General features: G+C 36.7%; 2 protein-coding genes across 2 annotated transcripts; one reads left to right on the top strand and one right to left on the bottom strand.

Moving 5' to 3' along the window:
- Window positions 1-4,087: 4,087 nt before the first annotated feature.
- On the top strand, window positions 4,088-6,218 carry LOC131321273 (protein FAR1-RELATED SEQUENCE 5-like). Its single transcript, XM_058352273.1, has 5 exons — window positions 4,088-4,238; window positions 4,630-4,840; window positions 4,888-5,262; window positions 5,313-5,552; window positions 5,753-6,218. The coding sequence occupies exons 1-5, from the start codon at window positions 4,088-4,090 to the stop codon at window positions 6,216-6,218; spliced, it is 1,443 nt and encodes a 480-aa protein (XP_058208256.1).
- A 3,178-nt stretch (window positions 6,219-9,396) lies between these two features.
- LOC131321272 (receptor-like protein EIX1) lies at window positions 9,397-10,845 on the bottom strand. The gene is made up of 3 exons (XM_058352272.1): window positions 10,669-10,845; window positions 10,317-10,508; window positions 9,397-10,197 (listed from the first exon to the last, which is right to left on the bottom strand). Exons 1-3 carry the CDS (start codon window positions 10,843-10,845, stop codon window positions 9,397-9,399), a joined length of 1,170 nt encoding a protein of 389 aa, XP_058208255.1.
- Window positions 10,846-25,521: the final 14,676 nt, after the last annotated feature.

Here is a 25,521-nt window from a genome sequence, read left to right as displayed (position 1 = left end):
CCCAAACTCACACCTATCACTCACATGAGTGGTGGGTCCCCCCCCCCCCCACACACACACTACACACTCTAATATGTGTATGGGCTCACGACTCATGTGAATGTGGATATGTGTTTATTTTGTCCATGTGAGTCCTGTGAAAAGCAGGCTAAGAGCATTTCCAATCCAATACTCTATTTGAAAGTATCAAAATACTTTATTTTATTCATAAAAGTGATTTTAGAGGAAATCACTATTTTTATTTACTCCAACCACAAATCCTCTATTTTTTCCTCTAAAATCATTTTACGAAAAAAAACCTTTTTTTATACGCTCATAAGGATATGGTTGGTATAAAAATTTAGTAAGAAAAGCTTACAAGGACAAAAATGTATTTTAAAAAGGTGAATAGTGTTATGGAGATGATCCTCTATATTTTTTCTTACCCTCTAAATATAGAGGATCAAAATTCAATACTTTCAAATGGAGGAGGATTGAGAGAATGGATTGAAATACTTTGATACTCTCAAATAGAGATATAGAGTATGGGCAGGAGATGCTCTAAAGTGAATAAAAAAGCAAAAGAAAGGACAAAAGCAAAAGAAAGGACACGCATGTGTGTTTACTGTTTGACAAGTTATTTTAAAATTTTAAAAGGACACGCATTGTCGTTCAGTGCATTGGTGCATGTGCGGCGAGTCGGCTTTTTCTCCGACTGTTTTGGAAAAGGACACGCATGTATTACTCTGACAGTTTGGGGAAAAGAAAAAGCATGCCAGATATAGTACTTCGGTAGTTCTGTTCGGTCTGTAATTTCACGTATCCGAGACCGAATCGAAATAAGTTCGGTTCAGTTCACCACGAACCAGAAAATTTCCGGCACGACTCCGACCGAACCCCGAAGATCGATCGGTTTTTTTGTTTTTTTTTGACCCGGTCAGTTTTGAAACACCCCTATTTTTTGATGACTTCATTTTATTCTACGTTGCGTGTTCCAAGAGTTTTTTTTTTTTTATCTACGTGTTCTAAGAGTTAGCCTTGTAATACACGGCCGGTCACTTCTTGGGGTGTAACATCAACCGGGAACCACACTTTCTCTAGTACACAGGGAAGACTTGGAAATAGACAAATGAGACAAACTTGGAAAGACTTCTTCTACACATTTTTTTTTTAATCATCAAAAAGGGTGGGACGGGGCGACCAGCGTAACAATTCCTCCCTAGGCGTGTGACCATAGGGGCTTCCGATCGCCGTGAAATGTCCAGTTTGAGCCATAACTTCGGTCTGGGGGGACGGGCCGTTACCACGGCCCCACCTGGTGCACAGCGGCGAGAAATCACCATCTTCGATCCAACTACGGGTTCGAATCAAAGCCTTTAATAGCACCACCAGATACCTGCACACATGTGCCTCCCGGGGCTCGAACCTACGCAGTTGTTAAAGAGAGGTGGTGACTCCTCCCAACTGGACTACCACCTAGGTGGTTACTTCTTCTACACATTGAAAAGACAAAATCATGTCTCACAATTACCTGATGGGTGAATAGCCGATCCATGTTGATAAACATTCTGCTTCAATTATTGCTATTGGACGCCCTAGTAATGTCTACAAACACAATGATCGTTGTGTCCGCCTTGAAGAAATTGCATGTCATAATCCGATGTAGAAATTGCATAAATGGGTATAGACTCCATACAAGTGATTGAATCATGAATTTGAAGTGGACAATGGATGAAGAAATTTGGGAGGCTGTGCGTGTCCGTTGGTTAGATGTGTGATGTTTGGAGTTCATGGAACCGGTGTGACGTCGGGGCGTGAAGTGTTGGATGTGAGGACTCTGGAAGTAGTGAGAGGCACGATGCTGTTCTGGGGTGTGTTTTTTGCAGTTGGAAAATAGGGGAGGGTAGTTTAGGAATAAAAAGTCGACAAACATCTCTCCCTTTCATGAAGAGTATAGACTAGTAAAAGGTCAGATAATAATATTCTCTCCGTCCTATTTTGTTGAGGTTTTTTTTTTGATCGGCCTATTTTTGTTGAGTTATTTCTAGTTAAAATGAGAAGTAATAAGACAATAGCTTAGTGACATGACCTATTTAGCTCGATGCGCGACCAGGTTTGAGTTTGAGGAACCCCTTTAACAGTAAGGGTCCGTTTGGATGCGGGAAAAGAATTGGAGGTATTAGTTAATAAGGAGGGATAATATAGTATGAGGTATTAGTTAATAAGGGATGACTTATATTGATGTGATGTTTATGAAGTGAGGATTAAATAGTAGGTTATTTGAATGAGATATTAGAGAAGGAGGATTAAATAATATTTCGTTTGGATGGAGGATTAATAGGGATTATAAAGAGGGTGGATGATATAAAAAGCTATCAAATGACCATTTTGCCCTTGTGCAGTCCCTAAATTATTATGTATTACGTTTTATATGTAATTGCAAATTTAATTATTCTTTCACAATTTAAGCCGTAATATTTATTTCTGCTAATAAATTAACGAATTTAGTATTATTATTAAACAAATTTTTTTTATAAAATTTAGTTTTTAAAAAAAATTAAGTGTTTCAAATTTCAATCCGTTTGAACCGGTGGAAAGATTTTAGTTTTTTGATCATTTTATCCTAAATGGTCATAATTAAATTTTGATTCTAGGGCTCTCGTTGATTAGCCCTAAGAAACATTTGATTCTACGACTTTCTTAGGGCTAATCAACAATAGCACTAGAGTCAAAATTTAATTATGACCATTTAGAATAAAATGATTAGAAAACTAAAATATTTCCACCAATTCAAACGGATTGAAATTTAGAACACTTAATTTTTTAACCTCTTTAGACAGTTTATATATTAAAAAATATGGTTAAAAAATTAAGTGTTCCAAATTTCAATCCGTTCAAAGCTAGTTACATTATTCACTTGGGTTACGTTAGCACTTCACCCAAATGAATAAGGGGGGCATTGTTTGGACCATATATTTACCGCCCGTCGATAATCGGCCGAAAGGTGGGAATTATTGGAATGCAACCTATTTTATTATTATTTTTGGTATTTGTATTTTAATAACATGTGCAGGACACTTGGCGTATCTCTATTTACTTGGAGGTTGAAAGGACACATGGCATTGTCCTACACACTTGGCGGTTGAAAAGAACACTTGGCATACTCCTACACACTTTGATGTTAGTGGGAAGTTATTTGGACAAGTGGAAGCAAAGGAGAATGAGAAGTATTGAAGAAGTTGGGAAGTTATTTCCTGCGCATATTTGTTTTCCTATAAATAGCCTTTTTAGGCATCATTGTAAGGACACACATAAACAACGCCAATCAGGCCTTTATCTTTTCTTTTCTAGGAGTAGAATTAACTTGTAATTGCTCACTCAATCACCTTAATTGATTGTTCTTCTACTTTGAGGGTTAATAAAGTCCATTTTGTTAATCTTCTTCCATACTTCATCCACTTCATTGTTTGTTTCCAAAGAAGTCCTGAAATACGGCAAGGAACCAAACTCCACTTTTCACACCCACATTCCAGCAAGCTTACGATACAATTTCCCGTCGATTGGAGAGAAAACAAGAATTTTGGCAAACATCTCCCCAGCTTTTTCTCCTCATATCTACCTCATCTTTTCACCACAACTTGCCACCACATTAATGAGCTCATCCAACGGCTAGGATTAAACCGCAGTCCCTCCCTTAGCGAAACGACGTCGTGGCATTAATGGCTCCAAATCGACAGATAACTTTTCTCCCTTTCCTCCGTCAAAAATTCCCCCCAACCAGCGGAAATAAATTTGGCGCTAAATCACCTCTTCACCAATCTCATTTACCCGCCAGTAATTTTCTTCCCATCTCTATCTGGTCTCTTTTTCCTGTCCCGCCACTTCAATCTTTATCACCCAACCCCCCTTCTCTCTCTCTCTCTCTCTCTCTCTCTGGACTGTTAGTATTTTTTTTTGGCAAGTATTATAAGTATTTTTAATCACCTTGAACTACTAATTGTTTGATTTTACCTCTCTGTTTATGTAGATTGATGACTAACAAGATTGAATGTTATTTTTCCATCTTACAACATTTTTATTGATTAAATTTCTGTTCAACTGATCAAAGATGGAAGATTTAGAGATGGTAGATGGTCCTGCAGAGATGGGTGTTCCTGGAGTGGATGATATTCAACCAAAACCTGTTATAGGTATGGAATTTGACTCTGAATCAGCTGCTTATGACTTTTACAATTTCTATGGAGGAAGCATGGGATTTAGTATAAGAAGAAATTGTTAGGACCGTGAGGGACACCACACACACAAACACACGCAGTGATTTCAGAGAAAAACTCCCTTTGATTATATATTCACACAATATACAATAAAGATGAAAAAACTCTCCGGGAACTATACGCCGGTTCCTCTCCGGGAGGCCACAGACCGGCCCCCCCACGCTCGCCTCACCCCCTCCCTCATATTATGTCACGCCCTAACCCTAATAGGGTTTACAACTATATATAGGGGACTTCAAAGGTAAATATGCTCAACACCCAATACTAAGGGTGTTACACAAAATAACCCCACCACTATGGGTGGATCCCAACAGAAATAATGCTGCCAAAAGTAAAAGTGGTGAAATTTCATCTAGGACATTTGTTTGTTCTAAAGAGGGCCATAGAAAACATGACAAACGAGATTACCAAACGAAAAATCCTAGAGCAGAGACGAGGACTAATTGTGATGCTTTGATGGCTATTAAATTGATCAGACAAATTGGAAAGTACAGAGTTATAGATTTTGTGGATATCCACAATCATCCCTTGGTTCTAAGTGATTTGGCCCATATGCTTCCATCGCGACGAAAGATATCCGCTTCTCAGTGTGTTCAAATTGACTTGGCTCATGACTCTGGGATATACCTCTTAGGTCGTCCTATGAGTTAATTGGTAAAGAGGCCGGTGGAAGGGAATGTCTTGGTTATTTGAAGGTAGATCAAAAGAATTACCTACGAACAAGAAGGCAAAACATGTTGGCATTTGGAGAAGCGGGGAGTATATTAAAGTATTTTCAAGATCAAGCATTGCAGAATCCTTCTTTTTTTCATGTTGTGCAGTTGGATTGTGAGGAGCAGATTACTAATATTTTTTGGGCAGATCCGAAAATGCTAATAGACTACGCTCACTTTGGAGATGTTGTTACGTTTGACACAACCTTCAAGCTTAACAGAGAGTACAGACCCTTTGTAGTGTTTATCGGGTTTAATAACCATAGAGAGGTCATTGTGTTTGGGGCTGCATTGATGTATGATGAAACTGCTGATTCATTTATATGGTTGTTTGAAACTTTTTTAGAAGCAATGTCAAACAAGCATCCACAAACATTTTCACAGATCAGGATGCTGCAATGGCTAATGTTGTATCATTTGTGATGCCTAATGTATACCACAGGCTATGTACATGGCATATGATGCAAAATGCATTGAAACCAATGAATTCCATCTTCCGGGGTCCTGGTGGAGTTAGAGAAGTATTGGGAAAATTTCTATACGAGTATGAAGAGGATGAGGAGTTTGTTATGGCTTGGAATGCTATGTTAGATGAGTATAATCTTCATAGTAATACTTGATTCAATGCATTTTCAACTTGAGAGAGAAATGGGCTAGGCCATATGTGAGATGGACATGGTCAGCAGGGATGAAGAGCACTTAACTTAGTGAAAGTTTCAATTCAGATTTGAAAGACTATTAGAGATCTGATCATAACTTGGTCCAATTTTTCACACACTTTGAGAGGTTGCTTGATGAGAAACAATATAAGGAAAGGGAAGCCGAGTATGCTTTATCACACAAGTTGCCTAAGATAAAAGTGTCGGTCAAGACGTTGATTGAAGTAGGAAAAGTCTACACAAAGACCATATTTGAAGAGTTTCAAGAGGAATATGTTGATGCTCTTGAATTATGCATTACAGGTCGTCTTGATCATTTTCAAGAACCTGATTGTATCTTGTACCTAATTGCAGCTGATAGACTACGTCAAGTGAAAAGAGATGGAGATGGTAATTTGTCATGTTCTTGTAGATTGTTTGAAATGAGAGGTGTCCTGTGTAGCCATGCTATTAAAGTCCTTAAAGATGCAATGAACTTTACGGAAATCCCAAGTCATTATATCCAAAAAAGCTGGACAAGAGTAGCTAGAGCTGAAGTAGTGCAAGATTATCGAGGACGTGATATTAAGCCGGAAAAAAAATACCCGGTATAAGTCATTATGCTCCCTCTTTAACAAGATTGCATCTAGGGCCTCTGAATTGAAAGATACGTATGAGGTGTCTATTGAGCAAGGCACAAAGTTGCTTCAAATTGTTGAAGGCATGTTACAATTCCATAGTAGTTACGAAACAGTTGGCATGGGGAAAAGCAAGGTTGTGCGGATAATGAAAATGCTATCAAACCAAAAGGACTAAAGAAGAGGATTGTTTATGACCGTAGAAGGCGACGGATTAGAAGTACTGTGGAGAAGGCATTGGCTGTGACAAGACAAAAAAGATGTTCATCTGAGGTAACACATCAAGTTAACTCTTATTCATTGTATCTGTTAATTTTTTTAGCATTCCGTGTTATTGAAGTAATGCCCTGTGCAGGGAGTACAGGTACCTCCACATATGCTCCAATATTTACTATCACAGTGTCCTTAACTACCCAATTCGATGCCTGCAACATGGAATGCTGCTGCTGCGGCATGTTTTGCACCGTCTCAGTAGGTGAAAGTGTTGGTGGTATTTTGCAAGCAGTTGTAATTTGCTAGCCTTTTTTGGGACCCCATTTTTGTTTTGCATAGAAGCAATTTTGCTACCAACTCCTTGTTATGTGGGGGCTTTGTATATGTACCTGGACAAAATGCATTGCAGTCAAACTGTAGGTGCTTTGTTTTCCCCTTTGTTTTGGCAAAGCTTCAATTGGGCTATAATTCTTACGATCTAGTACTCTTGGAGGAGAATTCTATTAGCATTGAGCCAATAACAATAGAATTGTAGTTGTATCTGACTTAAGTGAAAAGATATTGAGCCAATAACAATAAAGTTGTTACTTCGTGACAATAGTTTTATCTTTTGAATTTTCAATACAAACAATTTCTGCTTGAAGTCTTTACATCCAGCTAAATGTTAAATATATGAACGAAGTTTTAAGCTAATTGTATTTACTGTAATAGCTAATCAATTATGTATGGAAGCACACTATATTAGATGCAAAATACAAAAGAGTAACGTCTTGCCTACATCCACAAAACATATATTACACAATTATATATTACAGGTTACATAGTAAATGAAAAAACACTCAAAGGTACACACTACTATCTTCTAGATGGACTACCCAACAATTAAAATTCCCTTATTGTTGAAACTATAAAGCATACCAAACACTGAATTGGTTTTTTTTTTTTCCACAAAGGAACAAAGAAGCGCTATTTTCATCTACGAAATATATTAGCGACATTCAAAAATGAAATCGCCAAATATCTTCTAGCACCTGGAAATAAGTGATTCTCCAAGACCTCTTGAACAATATAGGACCCAACACAATCCAAAACCCAACTGCAAATCCAAGTGCCATGCTTGCAAAGAACAACGCTTCCGAAATCCCTGTCCTTCTTCTTCTTTATTTGCTTATCGATCAACTTTTGGAGGGAGTGTCTTGTCTGGGTTGCAGCTTGTGAGTGGAGGCCCACAAAGATTGTTGCCATAAAAATTGGATTCATTCATGCTTTGAAGTTGAGTACTTGAAGGAATACTCCCCGTCAAATTGCTATGGGACAAGTTCAAGTGACTCAAGAATGTCAAACTTGACATGCTCGAAGGAATTTCCCCAGAAAGTTGAATTAGTGAGAAATCAAGGGATTCTAGTTGTTTGATATCACCTATATATTCCTTGGGATTCTTCCCGTCAAATGATTGCCAGACAAATTTAACGACCACAACCCCAAGAGTTCAGTGAGTTCCTCCAGATAAATTATTTCCAGAAAGATCCATGCTTATCACCAATCCAAGAGTCGTTCTATATTCAACCTCTCTTCCTTTGGCCACCAAATTTGCATTATCTTGAAATTCCAATGTGCTATATATGCGGAGAAGACCAATACATCGAGTGTTGGTTTGAAAAGTCGTCGTAGCCGATGAAAGTGGATAAACAGAGATGCTTCAAGTCACGTTACTATGTCGCTGTCCTTAAAACGATATTCACCCCCACCAATTCAAGAAAATTCAGTGTGCATCGGGTTACAGCGAAGCCGCCTCCAAGATAAATTGAAGCCCAGTCTCCAACTGTTGTCTAACTGCGTTATGCACAAACGAAGAGAGACCCGAATACCTTTGGATTTTGCGAGCCCCTCAAGTATAAGCGTAGGAGATAATTCTAGAGAGAAACAACAGTCAGAATGATTCTGATTATCGTAGGCACTCTTTCAATTGGTAGAACCATTTGCCTTTTATAGGCATAGATCGTGACCGTTGGCTGAAGATTACACCTCTTTGATTAAATGCAATAGTCATATCTATTCATTCCACCCCAATGGTCTCACCTTTTGGTTTGATAATGTCTATTCATTTAACCTGAATAGACACACCTTTTGTGCTTAAATCCAATGTTCACATCTATTCATTTAACCTGAATAGTCACGCCTCTTCGATAAACAGAGATGCTTTAAGTTACGTTATTATGTAGCTGTCCTTAAAACGATATTCGCCCCCACCAATTCAAGAGAATTCGGTGTGCACCGGGTTACAGCGAAGCTGCCTCCAAGATAAATTGAAGCCCAGTCTCCAACTGTTGTCTAACTGCGTTATGCACAAACGAAGAGAGACCCGAATACCTTTGGATTTTGCGAGCCCCTTAAGTATAATCGCAGGAGATAATTCTAGAGAGAAAGAACAATCAGAATTGTTCCGATTCTCTTCATCCTTTCAATTGGTAGAATCATTTGCCTTTTATAGGCATAGATCATGACTGTTAGCCAAAGATCGCATCTCTTGATTTAATCCCAATAGTTATACCTCTTGATTAGATCATGTCTATTCATTTAACCTGAATAGACACATCGTTTGCCTTTAAATCCAATAACCATGTCCATTCATATAACCTGAATAGACACACCTTTTGGATTAAAACCGTTCACCAATATTCACATTTAATATACATTAAATATTTTGGAAATGTTCCAACATCGAGTAACTTGAGTTACTTATTTTTGCCATGACGCTAAAATTGGCAAAACATCTAGGCACAAGACCAAATAGATTGTTATGTGCAACGTCCAAGATTTGAAGATGGCTTAAATGACATAGTTCACATGGAAGGTCGCCCAAAAAGTTATTGGAGCGGAGATCCAGAACTATCTATCCTAACGAGGCATTGCCCATCCACGGTGGTACGGTTCTAGTAAGCTAGTTTTCACCAAGGGCGATGATCAACAAAGATGAGCAATATCGCAGTGTCTGCGGTAGTTCCCCTGTGAGCTTGTTGTGCCGCAAGTGCAATGATTTAAGGTTAGGTAACAGTCCGATGGAGCTTGGAATGCTACCCTCCAGATTGTTGTTCTCTAATTTGATGATAACATGGGATTGCCATTGCTTCCAACAGTCGGGAATTTTTCCCGACAAACAATTATTTCCCATATTGAGGTAGGACAATCCAATGTTAGGTTCCTTTCCCTTATCACATAACATGTGGTAAATAGATCTTGAGAAAGAGTTATTCGAAAGATCTAGCCAATTCAAGTTAGGAGGATAAGTGGTAGCAAACCGTTGAAGAGGTTGGAACTTGTCAATCGTGGCATGCTCATCCTCAACATTAGGAAGCCTTGAAATCTCTCCATGAATTTCGTTACGAGAGAGGTTTGCATAGTTTAATTTCAAAAGAATGGGCCAAAACAAGGTAGGAATGGAGTCTGAAATTCTTGTGTTGGCTATGCTCAACGCAGCCAACTTCATCTGAGATGGAAGCCAAAGAGGAAACTGTGGCCCTAACTTCCATGAATCCAAAATCAAGCGTTCAACTTGGAAAGAGGGAACCCAATTCTTACTTGCATTCAAAGTCAAACTGTTTCCACCGGCATCTAGGTTACACAATCTCGTGAGATTGGCAAAGTGAACATCAGAGACGACACCCTCCAATGAATTATTGGATATGAACAAGCCTTCTAACTTTACGAGACGCCCAAGACTTTCAGGAAGAGTCCCATTGAACTTATTAGAGAAAGATCAAACCATATTAAGGATGATAATCTTCCAATCGACACTGGAATGGGACCAGAAATAGAGTTGCTGTGGAGATCAAAGTCGGCCAGACTTGTTAGTTGACAAACCTCATAAAGCAAGCGACCAAGAAGATGATTCCCACACGAATGGAAGGTCTTTAACTCATTAGACTTGCATCGAGAGAAACCTTTGAAAATGTCAGCCACCTCCCCGGAAAACTCGTTATATGATAAATCAATTGTCTTCAACTTACAAAGTTTTTCGAGTGATGTTGGGTATACTCCCCTGAAGTTGATTGTCTGATAAGTCAAGACTAACGAGGGAAGTCAAGTTTTCAATGGCAATTGACACCACACCATGCAAAAGATTCCTACGAAGACTGAGTGATTCAAGATGGCTTAGACTATACAACCAGTTTGGTATGGTAGAATTAGAAGGATTTCTAGACCAATCGAGAACTCTGAGTGAAGTCATGTTTTTAAGACCACTAGGAAGTGGACCTTCAAACAAACATTCACTCAAATCTAGGAAGACTAGATGATTAAGATTGGCAACCCAACCGGGTATAGATGATCCAATATGGTTATAATAGGAAAGGTCGAGGATGCCAAGTGATGTAAAGTTAATTTTGTTCATTGAAGAAGGAGAGACGACATACTTGAGTCCTCAATTCGACAAGTGTAATTCTACCAAGGAAGGAAGGTTGCTTGTCACCTGTAGCCAATCCAATGCTTTGCTAAGGTCTACATCACTCATATCGAGGTGTTGTAGCAAAACAAGAAGCGAAAGCCATTGCAAATTTCCACAAAGTAGTCCGTAGTTAGATCAAAGATCAAGGTAACGCATGGTGGTGACGTTTCCTAGTTGAGGTGGAATGGTTCCGCTGAATCCTGCCCCAGAAAGGTTTAGGGATCTCAAAGTTGCAATAGAGCCAATGAAGCCAGGGATGTGAGCCCCATCAAAATAATTGAGGCTCAAGTCCAGATATTGGAGGTGCTTCAAATTGAGCAAAGAGGGAATTAGCTTTCCTCCTAAAGCTTCTTTTTCAGAATCCTCATAAGGACTCCAAAGTCGGATCTTGCGGACATGACCAATGAAGTTGTCACAGACAACTCCGGTCCACTGGCAGCAATCCTCCTTAATATCCCAAGAGGTCAACTTGTTCGAAGGGCCTATCAAATCTTGCTTGAATTTGAGCAGGGCTTCCCTCTCATTTTCGAAGCAAGTGACAGTATCATTATGAGAGTGATTGGAGCAAACATGGAAATTTGGAATGGTGATGAGAAAGCAAACGAAGAAAGCAAAAGCTGCACTCGTAGTCATGGATGAAAGCATGATCAATCGATCACATGCAAAACACACAACTCAATGTGGGTTTTCAGCTTGTGATGATTTGTATCCAATGTTATTAGACGAGGTCTCTCTTGGAAAGTCAACTTGACTTTTTTGTTGTCCTTATTCAAAAATAAATAAATCTTTTTTTTTGTTTGACGTCAAATTTTTGTGAACTATTGGTTTGTCTCGACAAGGGGAATCGAAAAAGTAAAATTATAACTTTTATTCAAATGTTTTTGAAAAGGAAACGAAAAAGTAAAATTATTTTATTCAAATATTTTTTAAAATGTTCAAAAGAAAAGATCCAGGTTTTTTTTAGCTTTTTCTTGGATAATTCTAAAAATATCTGGGTGGAAGTTATAATTTTTTTACTTTTTCGATTTGCCTCGACGAGTGAAATAAGAAAAGTAAAAAAATTATACTCCTAGCTTATACCTAATTTTTAAAAAATATATATATATATACTCCGATTTTTAATTTTTTTTTTTATAGAAATATATCGTTTTGGAAAAATGGATTGAGAAACTTGGGAGAAATGCATGCAATAGGCCTTGAATAATGTTTGTACCTTCCATTGTTAATAATGCTCCCACTCTCCTCTTTCTACTAATGCTATTAGTGGGTTAGGTGTTTACTTGACTTTCAATAGATCACTTGGAATAATGGATTGAGAAACTTTGGAGAAATGCATGCAGTAGGCCTTGAATAATGTTTTTTTAATAACAATAATGCTCCTCCCACTCTCCTCTTTCTAACCTTATTATATATGTGTCCAGGGCCGGCTCATAAGTTTTGGAGGCCGGAAGCGAATCTTTTGAATGAGGCCACCCTATATTTTTCATATAAAAGTGGTCTACAAAGAGTCATAAAAAAATAAAAATAAAAATAAAAACCAATACAAAAGATTTACCATACCTCAAAATCCATCATTTGAAAATTATTTTTCTTGCACTTTTTGCTGCAAACGCACTGATTAAGTCTCCATAGTCAAGTTTCTTCTCCAATTTCTTCTCGATAGACAATATAGCCAATCCATTTAATCTTTCTTGAGACATGGTTGACCGAAGATAATTTTTGATCAATTTCAACTTTGAAAAGCTTCTTTCCCCCGATGAAACTATAACAAGTATAGTCCACAATTTGGGCCTATTTTGTGGCTCCTAAATTTTAATTGGGCCTATTTTATATAAAGGAGGCTAGTGTAATTTTTTTTGGGACTATATATATATATATAGGAATCCTAAAATTTTGGGGGCCCTCGTTTTTAATTTTTTTCGGGGCCAGAAGCGCCCTCTTCCCTCGCCTTGGCTATAAGCCGGCTCTGTATGTGTCGTTCCTCACACTCTTTTCCTTGTTACTCCAGTAAAAACCCATTTGTACTAAATTCGCGCTCACCATTATTGATTGATTTTAGTGGATCTTAAAATTGAGTGGGTTTTTTTCAATATATTTACTCTGTTGACCGTAAGTTTCACGCTTTGCGTTGGGACATTTTCAGTAGAAACAAATGTTAAATATTAGTATTTGAATCTATATGGAATGAGGTATTGTAATTTGAGGGAAACTATAAAGTTTAGGAAGGTCACTGGAAGACCTCATTGTAATGGAGAATTGTAGGCTTCATTCTATTATTTGGGTTTTTAGGCTTTCAGGAGTTACGGATTTTGTCCCTTGGATGTATTTTTCAACCTTTAGTTAGAATTTCCCTTTCTCATTTTTCTTAATAAAACGTTACTTTTGCCGATAAAAAAAATGAGATTTGTAGGTCATTAGTACTATCTTTTCGTATGGAAACTTTGGTTATAGCTTTTGTGTATTTGTGTCATGTTGATAACTTATGAGGCTCATTCTTTGAGTACCGATAATTTGTGAACTTTTTTATTTGTTGTGATATATGAAAAGAAAAAGCCAGTGATTTTTTTTTATATCGAAGTTCGTTTATGTACGTAGTTGAAGTTTATTGATGGAAATAAATTGTTGATTAAATGGGATGATCCTAGTACAAATGGCTACAGATTTTCTTTTTAAAATTTTGCTAATGAGATGATCCTAGTTCTTTCAAATAACCAAGATTGTATGACTATGAATTAATCACGGTTTTTAGTAAAATCATGATATTTTATAATTATTAATCATAGTTTCAGAAACATCAAACCAAACCAAACTAAACCAAATCAAATCGAGCTTTAAGTCCCAATCACTTGGGGTTGGCTACATGAATCATTTTTTTTTTATTGAGCTCTGTCAAGGATCACTTGTTTACTCAAACCCATTACATGCACTCATATCATTGCGCACAACATCAAGTATCAATTTAGGTCTTCCCCTTTCCATAGCGTTGCTACCCAAAATTATCATATCCGCTCTCTTAACTATTGCATCTCCAGATCTACGGTAGACTTGTCCAAACCAATTTAGCCGTTTTTTCCTCAACTTCTCCTCTTTTAGGTGGTATACATACCACATACCATCTCACGAACAGTTTCATTTCTAATAATATCTTGTCTAGTCCTACCACACATACACCTCAACATTCTCATTTCCACTACACTCATCTTGCTCATATGTTGTTTCTTAATAGGCCAATATTTTGTCCCGCAAAGTATCACTGGTCTTACTGCTGATCAAAAAAAAAAAAATTATGTGGTTACTCTCTTGTCACATAGTACACCCCAGTAACGCTCCTCCACTTGAGCCCCTCACTTGGATCCTATGAGTCACATTATCGGCAATATCTCTATCCATATTAATAATTGAGCCTAAATACCTAAAATAGTCACTCTTTGGTGTCTCCGGATCTTGGATTATCACACTTTCTTCATGCACACTATTGGTATTACTAAACTTGCACGCCATGTACTCAATTTTACTCCTACTTATCTGAGAACCCTTTGACTTTAATACTTCCCTTTAGATTTCTAATTTCATATTAACACCTCTAGCGGTTTTATCTACGAGGACAATATCATCTGCAAACAACATACACCATGGGGCATCCTCCTGAAATTGTCTAGTCAATTCATCCATAACTAAGACAAAAAAGTATGGGCTCAAGACTGACCCTTGATGCAATCCTACCGTGATTGAAAATTTACTCGTTTTCCCTACTGGTGATCTAATGATAGTGACGGCACGTTTATACATGTCCTTAATTAATCACCTCGATATACCCACAGTTTCAGAAACAACTGAGGTTAGATGTTGAAAAAGATCACGGTATTATAAAAAACTGAGATCTTTACTCTCCTATATTAATCTTTGTTTTTGGAGTTTAATCTCAGTTTATTAGATTAGCATCATTGGTAATCCAGCTGGTGCTCATCATCCATTCAAGGAGATATGAATAAATTAAGATGATAGACATCCCAAAGTAGGACTCTGATCATCTAACTGGTTTAACAATTTGTTGGCTCTAATTCACAGGTTTGGAACGTCGTAAGCCTTTGAATTTTCTTTACCGAACTATATTTGCATGGAATTGCGGACAAAAGTGCACAAGTAAAAAAGAACATATTCAGTCAAGAACTTCAAGGAGTAAGCAGCCTTCATATTATGAGACAGGAAAAAAACAAGACTCAAAGATGCCCACATGAACAACTAGACCGATATGCTCATTATAATGAATATCTTCGACATCAGCAGGAAAAATAATACAGTACACATGCAGTGGAAATCCAAACACTAGCAAAGTTTCCGATTTTGATCCAAACACTAGCAAAGTTTCCGATTTTGATTTAAATCCAGTTAATTTGTGTCTTAAAAATATGCCTCAAACTGCAAGAAGTCCAGTTATGCCGTGTATTAACTGCCTGTCTAGACACAAACCTAAACAGAAGACGAGAAAAGTTCAATAATTCCGAGTCAATAATACTAGGAAGCCCCTCAAAATATGCATACCTTCAGCATGTGAACAACAAAGTTGCCGGGAAAATGAGTGGAATGTGCTGACCGTGAGCTATTTTGCTGTTGCCTTCCCAGCCTTGGCTCCAATACGATCTCTCATTTCAGAAGCAGCAGTTGTCGTGAAAGTCATGGCCAGAATGTTGGATGGACTAGTGCCCTAAAAACATTAGCGTGAGAAAGATCGGAATTAAAATATAGTAAAATGAAACATACAAGACACAATAAATATCCAGTGAAGATAAACACTCACGAACCGGTAACTAAGACAAAATCAGTGCAAGTTTAAGAAACTTTAAGGCAAATTTAATTGACAAAAAGTCTATAGCAATACCTCGTTAAGCAACATCAGAACGCGTTCAAGGACAATTTTGTTCCATTTCAGATTAAAACACTCAAATTGTCATCTGTACAGCTGTAGAAATTGTCATCTATACGTAGCTGTAGAATGTGTATCCTCGGTGCATGTGGAAAAGAGCAATTGATGTTACTGTCATTTTTTTGTATCTTTTTAGTTCTCATTGCTATGAAAAAGTTTCAAACGTGCTGCCACAGCAAAGTTTTGGTTTGAGTATGTGATGTAGGACAAAAATGGAGAGTTATTTTATTTTATTTTTATTGTTTTAGAATAAGATTTTGACTAGAAATATTTTCGTTTAGGTTAGAATTATTAACTTTCCGTATTCAGTTTGATTTTGATTTCTACCTTTATTAAGACTCTTGGTCTACAAGAATTAGAATTTTATTTTAATTAATTAGAAAATATTTTTTCTTTAATACCTCTTGTTTTGACATGATTTAAGATTTCTTTTTCAGTAAAATTTCTAGAGTTTAAGGTCTTATAAAAAAGGCTGTAATCTATTCAATTATTAAAACTTTTACATCAACAATATTCAGAGTTTTTCTCTTTTTTTCCTTTTGCGCAAGGTTTGCTCATGGATTCGAGTTCTATCATTTGTTTGATTAGTACGAAACTAGTCTCTCGTAAATTCCGCTGTGTCAAGTGGTATCAGAGCCACCCTTTTTCCTGGTTCAATGGCATTCGTCCGTGGAAGATACACAAACCCAATTGACGATGATTGTAGGGAAGGATTTAATAGGACTCGGGCTAAGGGATTTGCTCATGGTCAACCTATTAAACACAAAGTTGATAGGAACCGCGTTAATGGATTTGCCCGCAACCAACCAATTAATCAAAACATCTCCGGAGGATATTCTTATTATCAACTTGATAGTGATGATGAATCTGAAGGCGAGTTATTTGAGGATTATTATGGATATTAGTCGAAGAAGCGACATTCAAGGTTTGAAGGGTTCTATCGCATAGATGACGATTTTTCAACTTTTCAGATAGAACCAATAATTTCTAGTTTTCATGGGTATTGTCATCCTGAGAATTTTATTAATTAGTTTCGTAAAGTTGATAAATTTTTTGAGTTCTACACGGATATTCCGGAAGAGAATGAGGTCAAATATGTAACTCGTAAATTACATGACTATATTTCTATGTGGTGGGAACGGTTGCAGTCCGACAAACTGCGGCAATATAAGCAACTTAACCCATTAGGACATGGCTCAAGATGAGACGATTGATGAGTGATAGATTTTTCAGACAGAACATGGACAGATGTTGTATCAAGAGTATCGAAGGAAGCTTGATTCAAAACATTCCTTCCAAGGTACTTTTGATTTGCAATATTTTTCACAAAGAATTACTCCCTCCGTCCTTAAATAAATGTCCGGCGCGCAAACTTAGGCCTTCCAAAATATGCATATTTTTCGTTAAAAAATCTAATGTTTTTCCACAATCTAATAGAACTCATTACCATCTATTGATTTGTGAAAAAAATTAATTTTTTTAACAAAACAAATGTATTTTTTGAAGGCCTAGGTTTGCGCACCGGACACTTATTTAGGAACGGAGGGAGTACAAGTTATTTGAGTTCATACCAAGCAATTTCTGAAAATCAACAAACTAGTTCATATTTTTCAAGCTCAGATATTTCGATTCTTGATAATAAGAATCAAGATGAAATTGGAAAATAAGGAGGTTGGGTCGAACTTGATGCCGCCAAAGAAGTTGCTGAAGAAGTTGTTAAAGAGGTTGCGATTCAAGTTGATGATAAAAAAATTGATATCGATGTTGAACAAGTTGTTAAAGAGGTTGTGATTCAAGTTGATGGTACAAATTATTCAAAAAACATGCCAACGAGTTCAAGTCAGTCGGTTCATAATTGTTATGATGGATTTGGAGTTCCAAAACCTGGGGACCAATTGCAACTTGATGAGGTACAGGCGAATAAGTTCGATACAGAACTATTGGTTGATATTAGTCAAGTAAGAACTCGTGATGGTGAAGATGGTAATGGTGAAGCTTTAAAATTGAAGGCACATGACTTATCTGTTTTTAATCTAGCAAATTCTGACCCCTATATAGCCGACTACAAAGGTGACGTTCCACTTAGTTCAGGGACATCAAAGGAATCATAACTAAATCAAGTCCAAGACAATTTGCAACATCAACATAATGCTCATGTATTAAATTTTCTCAGAGTGCAACAATTTGATTGGGTTCTCAGTGTTCGTTTAGTACATCTTTGTCAACAAATTGAAGCATGAAAAGAAAAGATCATTGCATGAGTACTTTTCATTGAATGATTTTTGGAAGACAAGCGTCCCAAGCGAGTTGAAGTATTCTAAATATCTATTTCTTTGAAAGGGAAGGTGACAAGTTTGTAATGAGAACTTGAGGGGGAGTTCTTTTGAAGGAAAGGAAACTGATGTAGGACAAAAATGGAGAGTTTTTTGTATTTTATTTTTATTGTTTTAGAATAAGATTTTGACTAGGAATATTTTCGTTTATGTTAGAATTATTAACTTTCCGTATTCAATTTTATTTTGATTTCTAGCTTTATTAGGATTTTTGGTCTACAAGAATTAGGATTTCATTTTAATTAATTACTGGAGTATGAAATATCTTTTCTTTAATGCCGCTTGTTTTGGCATGATTTAAGATTTCTTTTTCAGTAGGATTTATAGAGTTAAGGTCTTATAAAAAGGGTTGTAACCTATTCAATTATTAAAATTATTACATCAACAATATTCAGAGTTTTTCTCTTCTTTTTTTTCCTTGTGCGTAAGGTTTGCTCGTGGATTCGAGTTCTATTATTCGTTTCATTAGTACGCAATTAGTTTCCTGTAAATTCCGTTGCGTCAAGATGGTACAGGTCTACTTTTAAATTTATTTGTTTCTTTCAAGTACTGGACAATACCGGATGGTACTGGACAATACCGGACGGTACCGCATAAATACTGGACTGTTTTTCAATTTTCTTTTTAATAAATATTTATATTATCTGATGCCGATCAAAGTCCTTGAAATTATTTAAGAAGTCATTGCGTCAATCGAAGAGTCTTTTTAAGTTTCCAAGTGGTTTTTGATGTTTTCAAGAGTCAAACACATATATCAATTAGTCTTTGGTCAAGTTCTTTTTAATTTGTGTCTTAAAAGTGTAAGTGTCTTTTCCTATTCTTGGAGGGTTGTTCCAAGTAGTCTATAAATTAGGTTGTTATGAATGAAATCTTTAGAGAGTGTGTTTGAATTAAAATAGCCATTGGCTTGTGAGGAGATAATTCTTTTTGTAACTCTTATCCTTCGGTGGATTCCGATAGATGGCGAGTTTCCCGTTTCTGTATCTCTTAGGTGGATTCCTTCGAGTGGTGAGCGGTTTCCTACGCCCTGTATCCCTAGTTAAATCCTCGGGTGGTGATATCTGTATCCTGTTGATTCATAACTTGGGTGGTGAGCGATTATCCCTTTATCCCTTTTTACTTTACATCCATCCCATTTGAAAAATCCGCCGTCAATTTGATATCAGAGCTGTTGGGTTGTCATGGCTGGAATGTTTCAACATCAGCTAGAGGAGCAGCAACGAGCTTTTCGAAATCCATGTTTTATGGAGTCAGCAACAATACATGATTATGATCTGGCATGGCCATTCACAAGGAAAAAAGTTTCAAATCCAATTGTGAATTGGAATAAGCAACCAATTTTTGACGAAAAAACAACTGTAATTGTTGAAGAAGTTTTTAAAGCAAATGACGAGTTCCAAATGCATGGTGGGTCTTTTGAGCAACTACATGTACTGGATCCATTTTGGAATTCTATTGAAGGCTTTGCAAGCAAGAATCCATGGGTTACGTACCTAGAGCACAATTTGCAGGAGATAGTTCATTTCGTTTTTGGCAATATTTTAAAGTTCGTAAGTGGAAAAATTAATTTCAAGAACAAGGTTGACGCAGACAAGATTCGGTGTTCTAAACTGTTTCAAGCCTTGAAAACTCGAGGACGAGTTTTCTCAACCGGGGGAGAATGATGCCGGTCAAAGTCCTTGAAATTATTCAAGAAGTCATTGCGACAATCGAAGAGTCTTTTTAAGTTTCCAAGTGGTTTTTGATGTTTTCAAGAGTCAAACACATATATCAATTAGTCTTTGGTCAAGTCCTTTTTAATTTGTGTCTTGAAAGTGTAAGTGTCTTTTCCTATTCTTGGAGGGTTGTTCCAAGTAGTTTATAAATTAGGTTGCTATATATGAATGAAATCTTTAGAGAGTGTGTTTGAATTAAAATTGCCTTTGGCTTGTGAGGAGATAATTCTTCTTGTAACTCTTATCCTTCGGTGGATTCTGATAGGTGGCGAGTTTTCCGTTTCTGTATCTCTTAGGTGGATTCCTTCGAGTGGTGAGCGGTTTCCTACGCCTTGTATCCCTAGTTAAATCCTCGGGTGGTGATATCTGTATCCCATTGATTCATAACTTGGGTGGTGAGCGATTATCCCTTTATCCCTTTTTACCTTTCTTCCGTCCCATTTGAAAAATTCGCCGTCATTATCTTATAAATTTTTTTATATGAAAAAATAATACCAATAGTGATAAATCCGAAAACCGTATCCAGTTCTCATCTGATATCAGTGTATATTGTACCGACAGAAAAACCGATATTCTAGCCAACACGGTATTGATAACCTTCGCTCCATCAGTGTTGCCTCATGCCGGGGTACGTCATCTCATCTATTATGATGTGCGCCCATACAATCCAGGAGGAGAAACTTTTTGGTATAACAGGGGTATAAACCATGTGGTATCCCCCCTTCACAAAAAAATTGACACTTGGCAAAGTGTAATTTTAAGGACTTCATCTGTAATTATTTTTCCCCATCCTCCCCAACTCCCAATTTGGCGCTAAAACAATATCTCGAGAGTTTTTTCCCACACAAACCACTCCTTTTCCTGCTCACAAACTACTCCTCTGTACATCTCCAGATCCACATAAAAAATAAAAAATAAATAAAAAAATCAGTTTACCAACGGGTAACAACACATTTCAATGGTTTATTTTTTTAAATCTCAACATTTTAATAGGAGTTTATCGATGTTCTGTAGGCTTCTTTTTCATATCCGGAGTTTAATTCTCCCCGTTTCAACTTTATGAGATTGCCAATCGAAGAAGATGCAATACCGTAGTTGAGTTAAGAATCAGTGCTAATGGGTGTGAAAATGCTACCACCACAAAAATGAAACAAACAAGATATCTACGGAATGTCTTTTTTTTTTTGCAAGAAACGATATAGTGGTTGTAGTTTTTGTTTAATCTTTGTCTATTGTAGTTTTTGTATAATCTTTGTGCTTTCAACTGAAATTTTACTAGTGTTAAATTTTATTACGGACCTTTTATTTTTTTGGAATGGTTTAAGTCCTCGTAATTTATAATTTATAATTTACCAAATTACAATTAAAAAAATAAATCCTTCAAACCTGTTGGTAAAATAAGGATATCCTTTGTTGATGTGGATCTGGAAATGTGAAAAAATTGGATGAGAAGGAAAAAAAGGGATAGCAGAGGAGTAATTAGGGGCAGTAATGATTCCCACACACATGTTTTTGCACATATCATGTACATATATTTTTATGGGCTCATATCGGGGTTCCACAAAATTATCTGAACCACTTTTTTTTTATAAATATTTTTTGGAGGGTTCCTGTAAAAAATCAGCTCCACCTGATATCGATAAAGGCTTTTTCAGAAATCATAGGGCAAAACAGAATGATTCGCCCTACGAATTTTGAGATAGCCTTACCGATATCTGTTGGAGTTGATTATTTACAGAAACCCTTCAAAAAATATTTTAAAAAAGATGAGCGATTCGGTTCATTTTGTAGGGCCCTGATATGAACCCCACAAAAATATATGTGCATAATATGTGCAAGTATCACGGTTGCTTTTTAGCTTTTTGTGGCATTTGTGCAGAAACAAAAAAAACAGATATTTTTAGCGCCAAATTGGGAGTTGGGGAGGATGGAGAAAAATAATTACAATTGAAGTCCTCAAAATTACACTTTGCCAAGTGTCAATTTTTTTATACACCGGTTATACCAAAAAGTTTCTCAGGCAACATTTTGAGGTAAATTGCTACTCCCCCACCCCCGACACACCCCGGCCCCACTCTCTTTTCCCGGATTACTCCCGCCTCTCTCTCTCTTTTTTCTTTCTACCGTTTGCTTCTTTTCTTCTTCTTTTTTTCCTTTTCTTTTCCAGTTTTTTTTTCATTTTATTTCTTTTTCTTTCTTTCCAGTTTGAATTTTTTTTTCTCTTTAATAATAGGTTCAAGTCTAATTCTAGGCTTTGTAAAATAATTGAGAGAAAAAAAGTGTTTCAATTGATCATGTTTATCCGACTGTTTTATTTTTATTTTTTTGTCCTTTATAGATTAAAAAATATAGTTACGAAAATAAGTGTTTCAATTTTCAATCCGTTTGAACCAGTGCAAATATGTTATTTTTCTGATCATTTCATCCTAAATGGTCGTAATAAATTTTTGGCTCCAAAGCCTTTTAATAAACACCCTAAGAGAGTCCTGAAACTAAATAATGAGTCTTAGGGTGCTCGTTAAAAGGCTATAAAGCAAAAATTCATTAAGATTACAATTAGTGTTCGGGAACTAATTACGAAATGTATTTTGCAAACGACATACTAATCCAGAATACAAATGTTATATTTAGGATTACTTTTTTTTAATTATAGTACAATTTTATATTTAGGATTGCAAATAGCTGGTTTCTATTTTTTTTAAAACTAAAACGGAAACGTTTTAGGGGCTATTGTGTCAATAGGGGCAGTAGAGCCCCGAGTCCCCCATACTTTTTAATTTATTTTTTTATTTAATAACTTATATCTTATTTATTTAATTTCTATAAATACACCCTTTGTATATTTAAAAATATAATTCTTTAAAAATATAATTCAAGAATTAAGTGCTTTAATTCTCAATTCAATTAAATCAGAGTAAAGATCGTTTTTTTTATTATTTTATTTTAAATGGTCATAATGAATTTTTTGGTTTAAGGCTTTTCAACAAACACCCTAAGACTCATTATTTAGTTTTAAAACTCTCTTAGGGTGTCCATTGAAAGGCCTTGGAGCCAAAAATTTATTATGACAATTTAGGATGAAATGATCAGAAAAATAACAACTTTGCACCGGTTCAAACGGATTGAAAATTAGAACACTTATTTTTGTAATTATATTTTTTAATCTATAAAGGACAAAAAAAGAAAAATAAAACAGTCGGATAAACATGATCAATTGAAACACTTTTTTTTCTCTTAATTACTTTACAAAGCCTAAAATTAAACTTGAACCTATTATTAAAGAGAGAAAAAAATTTAAACTGCAAAGAAAGAAAAGGAAATAAAATGAAAAAAAAAACTGGAAAAGAAAAGGAAAAAAAGAAAAGAAAAGAAACAAACCGTAGAAAGAAAGAAAAGAGAGAGAGAGAGAGAGAGAGAGAGAGAGAGGGGGTAATCCGGGACGGGGGGGGGGGGGGGGGGGGGGGGGTTTGGGGGGTAGCAGGTCTCCATTTTGAGCGTTGAACAGAGCCGGCTTTGAATGGACCCATCAACTGGTCCCCTCCATTTCCGCTCCAGATCTTCTTCCCTCTTCCGACCCCTCCAATTCCCACATTTCAATACCAACTTCACCTTTTCTCTCTCCTCTCCGCTCTCTCTGTATACTCACTCTCTCTCTCTCATCTATGTAGATATGTACAGACGTATGTATCGTGGTGCATAAGATTTCTTACTCAATCAGCGATTTTGCTTTTGCAGCTGAAAGAGGGAGCTGCAGTTCTGTGATTAATGGGGTGGGCGAGGCAGTCAGCGAAGGCTCGCAGAACAAGGTTCTTCAAGTGGTATTAGTTTCTCCTCAGGTACTACTCAGAGCATCTCCGACACTAAATAGGCATTTTGAATTCTGGAAGTGCATGGGAAAGCAGTTGGGGCTCCAGAATTATTTTTTCCAAGGGTGTTCATAAAAATACTCACGCTCCCCTAACGCAAACATAAATTCATCTTTTAAATCAACAATGCTGTCCAAAAACAAGAAAAGTATAAATGACATGAATGGCTATCAATGGAATATTTTTCGGCGCTGAATAACCTCATTAGCAACGGTATCAAATATCTTTCTCAATATAAGTACTCAAGCAGTTATTCATCCACTAATTTTTTTTATCGAAGGAAGCCTTATCAATACCTATAACCTATAACTCCAATGAGTTGGTCTAGTGGTCAATGCAAATTTAGGAGTTTGCTCCTTCTCAGGTGCTATTGACTTCTTTGCGGCAAGTCCATACAAAGTTTTGTTCGGCTTCTTTTGGGCCCTCAGGATTAGAGATTAGTTGAGATGCGTGTAAGTTGGCCCGAACAACTGAGTAATAAAAAGAATTACCTATAACCTATGTGTATGGATGGAGGCACTAGGGTAGAGACGAGAGAGATGCTGGTGGAGACAAAACCCCCCCTAAATTATTACCTTTCCCTTCTATGTTTCCATTTGCCTTAATTTTCCTCAATGAATGTGCAATGTAATTGGGTTATTGGGTGTTCAAATTGAGTTGATACGTGTACTCATTTTGGGTTGCTGGTTGTTCAAAACATTGTGGCTGGGTATTCAAAGCAAGTGTATACATGGATAAAAACTATTAATTTCGGAGGTGGGGAAAAACTAAGGGTGTTCACTTGCATACCATATGCTTGCTGTGCCGCTGCCCCTGTGGAAAAGGATAACTTTTATTTTGCCCAGTCAAGTTTTTAGGTGTGTTTTCCAACGCAACTAGTCTTTTTGCCTAGTCATACTGTAAAAGCAAAAACATGAACATATGGTTAGTGGGGTGGGTAAATCGAATTTGCCTAGCCATTGGAGACCAGCTACATGTAGCCAGCCTATTAGAGAAACAGCAAAGGACCTCATTTTTAAAGAGCCTGTTGTACTTGTAATCGTGTGCTTGACTAGGCATTTTACCTAGTCTTTCACGTAGGTTCTTTCAGGCTATGCATTTGATTACAACGGGCCACGGCTCTTGTATGCAAGATTGTCGAGGAATTTTGGTGCTTCAATATATTCAGTTTTTTGACACAATGGGGGCATTTATGTAAATCAGCTTCTATACGGATTTTCTTATCTTTTTGTTCTCTCTCTGCAACACTCAGCCCATGAGGAAGTTGTCTAGTGATTTACGGAAACAACAATTCAAGACTAAAACACATGAATAATTGTTACGCTTGTACAACTTCTATTAGTCAAATCGCACACAGCGTGCCATGTTAGTATTTAGTAAGAGCACTAAGTACAGGACCAAGGGTACTTTGCATGCATCTTAAAGTTTCTGCCAATTATCTTGAATGGTGGGGACATAGTTAGAACAAGCCATTGTTTCATCTGCTGTGGTAGTACTTAGTAGCAATTTTTTTGTTAATCGCAGGTTGAAATCCTATTGGAGAATCAAAACAATGCGTCAAATGGCATACCAATGACTTGACAAGATACGTGTGCAACTGTCGTAGACCAGAATAAACCCGAATAGAATAATGTTTAGGTAGGTTAGAACTGTCAAGATGGGCCTCGGATTTCAAAGGATCCTATCCCTATAATTAACTCCTCAGACTTTCCATCCACGAAAATGGAGAAATAATATCCGTTGTCCCAAGTCTCATAACCTATTTTTCTTAAACTTGTAACCAT

The sequence above is a fragment of the Rhododendron vialii genome, chromosome 3a (genome assembly GCF_030253575.1).
Source record: "Rhododendron vialii isolate Sample 1 chromosome 3a, ASM3025357v1".
Taxonomy (NCBI): Eukaryota; Viridiplantae; Streptophyta; class Magnoliopsida; order Ericales; family Ericaceae; genus Rhododendron; species Rhododendron vialii.
The sequence above is the reverse complement of the archived record's forward strand: the minus strand, read 5'-3'. Positions and strand labels throughout refer to the sequence as shown.